Below are 1,943 nucleotides of genomic sequence, written 5' to 3'. Positions count from 1 at the left end.
TTAGTAGGCAGAAACTTTAAGACAACTATGATCATTATGCTTGAGAATTCAGAGGAAAATGAATACAAAGAGGAGGGAAATAGAAGATATTAGAAAAAAAAACAAAAAGGTACTTCAATAAATGAAAACTATAGGAGGTTCTAGTCTGTTCTGCCTCGCAGCACCCGCCCCCCCTTACGTGGTCACACTAAGCTAGCGCCGGGGCCAGGGATCCGGCCGCAGCCTCCGCTGCGCCCGCCGCCTCCGGACCATGGACCCCTGCAAAGTGATCGAGCTTCGAGCCTTCGGGAAAATGTGCAAGCAGGACCCGAGCGTTCTGCACACCGAGGAAATGGGCTTCCTGAGGGAGTGGGTGGAGACCATGGGGGGTAAAATACCACCTGCTACTCCTAAAACTAAATTGGAAGAAAACACCAAGGAAGAAAAAACAGATACTAAGAAGGCGGAGGAAAACATAAAGACAGAGGAACCATCAAGTGAGGAAAGTGATCTAGAAATTGACAATGAAGGTGTGATTGAACCAGACACTGATGCCCCTCAAGAAATGGGAGATGAAAATGTAGGGATAACTGAGGAGATGATGGATCAGGCAAATGATAAAAAAGTGGCTGCCACTGATGCCCTAAATGATGGTGAACTACAGAAAGCCACTGACTTGTTCACAGATGCCATCAAGCGAAATCCTCGTTTGGCCATTCTGTATGCCAAGAGAGCAAATGTCTTCATCAAATTACAGACGCCAAATGCTGCCATCCGAGACTGTGACAGAGCTATTGAAGTAAATCCCGATTCTGCTCAGCCATACAAGTAGCGAAGGAAAGCACACAGACTTTTGGGCCATTGGGAAGAAGCTGCCCATGATCTTGCCCTTGCCTGTAAGCTGGATTATGATGAAGATGCTAGTGCAATGCTGAAAGAAGTTCAACCAAGGGCCCAGAAAATTGCTGAACATAGGAGAAAGTATGAGCGAAAATGTGAAGAGAGAGAGATCAAAGAAAGAACAGAAAGGGTCAAGAAGGCTCAGGAAGAACATGAGAGAGCCCAGAGTGAGGAAGAAGCCAGACGACAATCAGGAGCTCAGTATGGCTCTTTTCCAGGTGGCTTTCCTGCCGGAATGCCTGGTAATTTTCCTGGAGGAATGCCTGGAATGGGAGGGGGCATGCCTGGAATGGCAGGAATGCCTGGGCTCAATGAAATTCTTAGTGATCCAGAGGTTCTTGCAGCCATGCAGGATCCTGAAGTTATGGTGGGCTTCCAGGATGTGGCTCAGAACCCGGCAAGTATGTCAAAATATCAGAGCAACCCAAAGGTTGTGAATCTCATCAGTAAATTGTCGGCCAAATTTGGAGGTCAAGCATAATGCCCTTCTGACAAATAAAGCCCCTGCTGAAGGTAAAGCAACTTAGATCACCTGATGGATGTCGCAATACAAACCAGTGTACCTCTGACTTTCTCACGAAGAAAGCTGGGGTGCTTTGAAGATAATCCCTACCCCTCTGCCCCAAATGCAGCTGAAACATTTTACAGTGGTTTGCAATTAGGGTATTCATTCAGATAATGTTTTCTTACTAGAAATTAAAATTTTTAAACAATTTTTAAACCTTAAAAATATTTAAAACAAATTAAAAGGGTGTGTTAATCCCTACATTTTTCTTTACTAATCATTTTGGTTTTTTCCTTTGAATTAATTAGGCAAGGAAGATACTTCAGTATGGAAGATTTATTGTTCAAGTTTGAGTGAAATAAAGATTTATTAGTGGGAGGCAAATGTAACATTTAAATAGATAAAGCTTGAGTTGGATATATGGTCACTGAGGCATTTTGATTTGTCTTTTTAATTGCTTTATTATTATTATTTTTAATGATTTACTTCCATGAAACTATTGGGACCACCAGTATTGCAGTAGGATCTGGGTTAGGGACTGGAAATACTTGTCAGGGCT

At 43.1% G+C, this 1,943-nt stretch overlaps 1 protein-coding gene across 1 annotated transcript; it reads left to right on the top strand.

Moving 5' to 3' along the window:
- Nucleotides 1-239: 239 nt before the first annotated feature.
- On the top strand, nt 240-1,369 carry LOC133097947 (hsc70-interacting protein-like). The gene is given in 1 exon segment (XM_061200474.1): nt 240-1,369. A coding segment is annotated over 1 exon segment (1,110 nt). The 5' UTR covers nt 240-250; the 3' UTR covers nt 1,361-1,369.
- The last annotated feature ends 574 nt before the right edge of the window (nt 1,370-1,943 follow it).

This window comes from Eubalaena glacialis, chromosome 1 (assembly GCF_028564815.1).
Source record: "Eubalaena glacialis isolate mEubGla1 chromosome 1, mEubGla1.1.hap2.+ XY, whole genome shotgun sequence".
In the NCBI taxonomy this organism is placed as follows: Eukaryota; Metazoa; Chordata; class Mammalia; order Artiodactyla; family Balaenidae; genus Eubalaena; species Eubalaena glacialis.
Note: the sequence above shows the minus strand (reverse complement) of the source record. Positions and strands in the feature narration are given on the sequence as shown.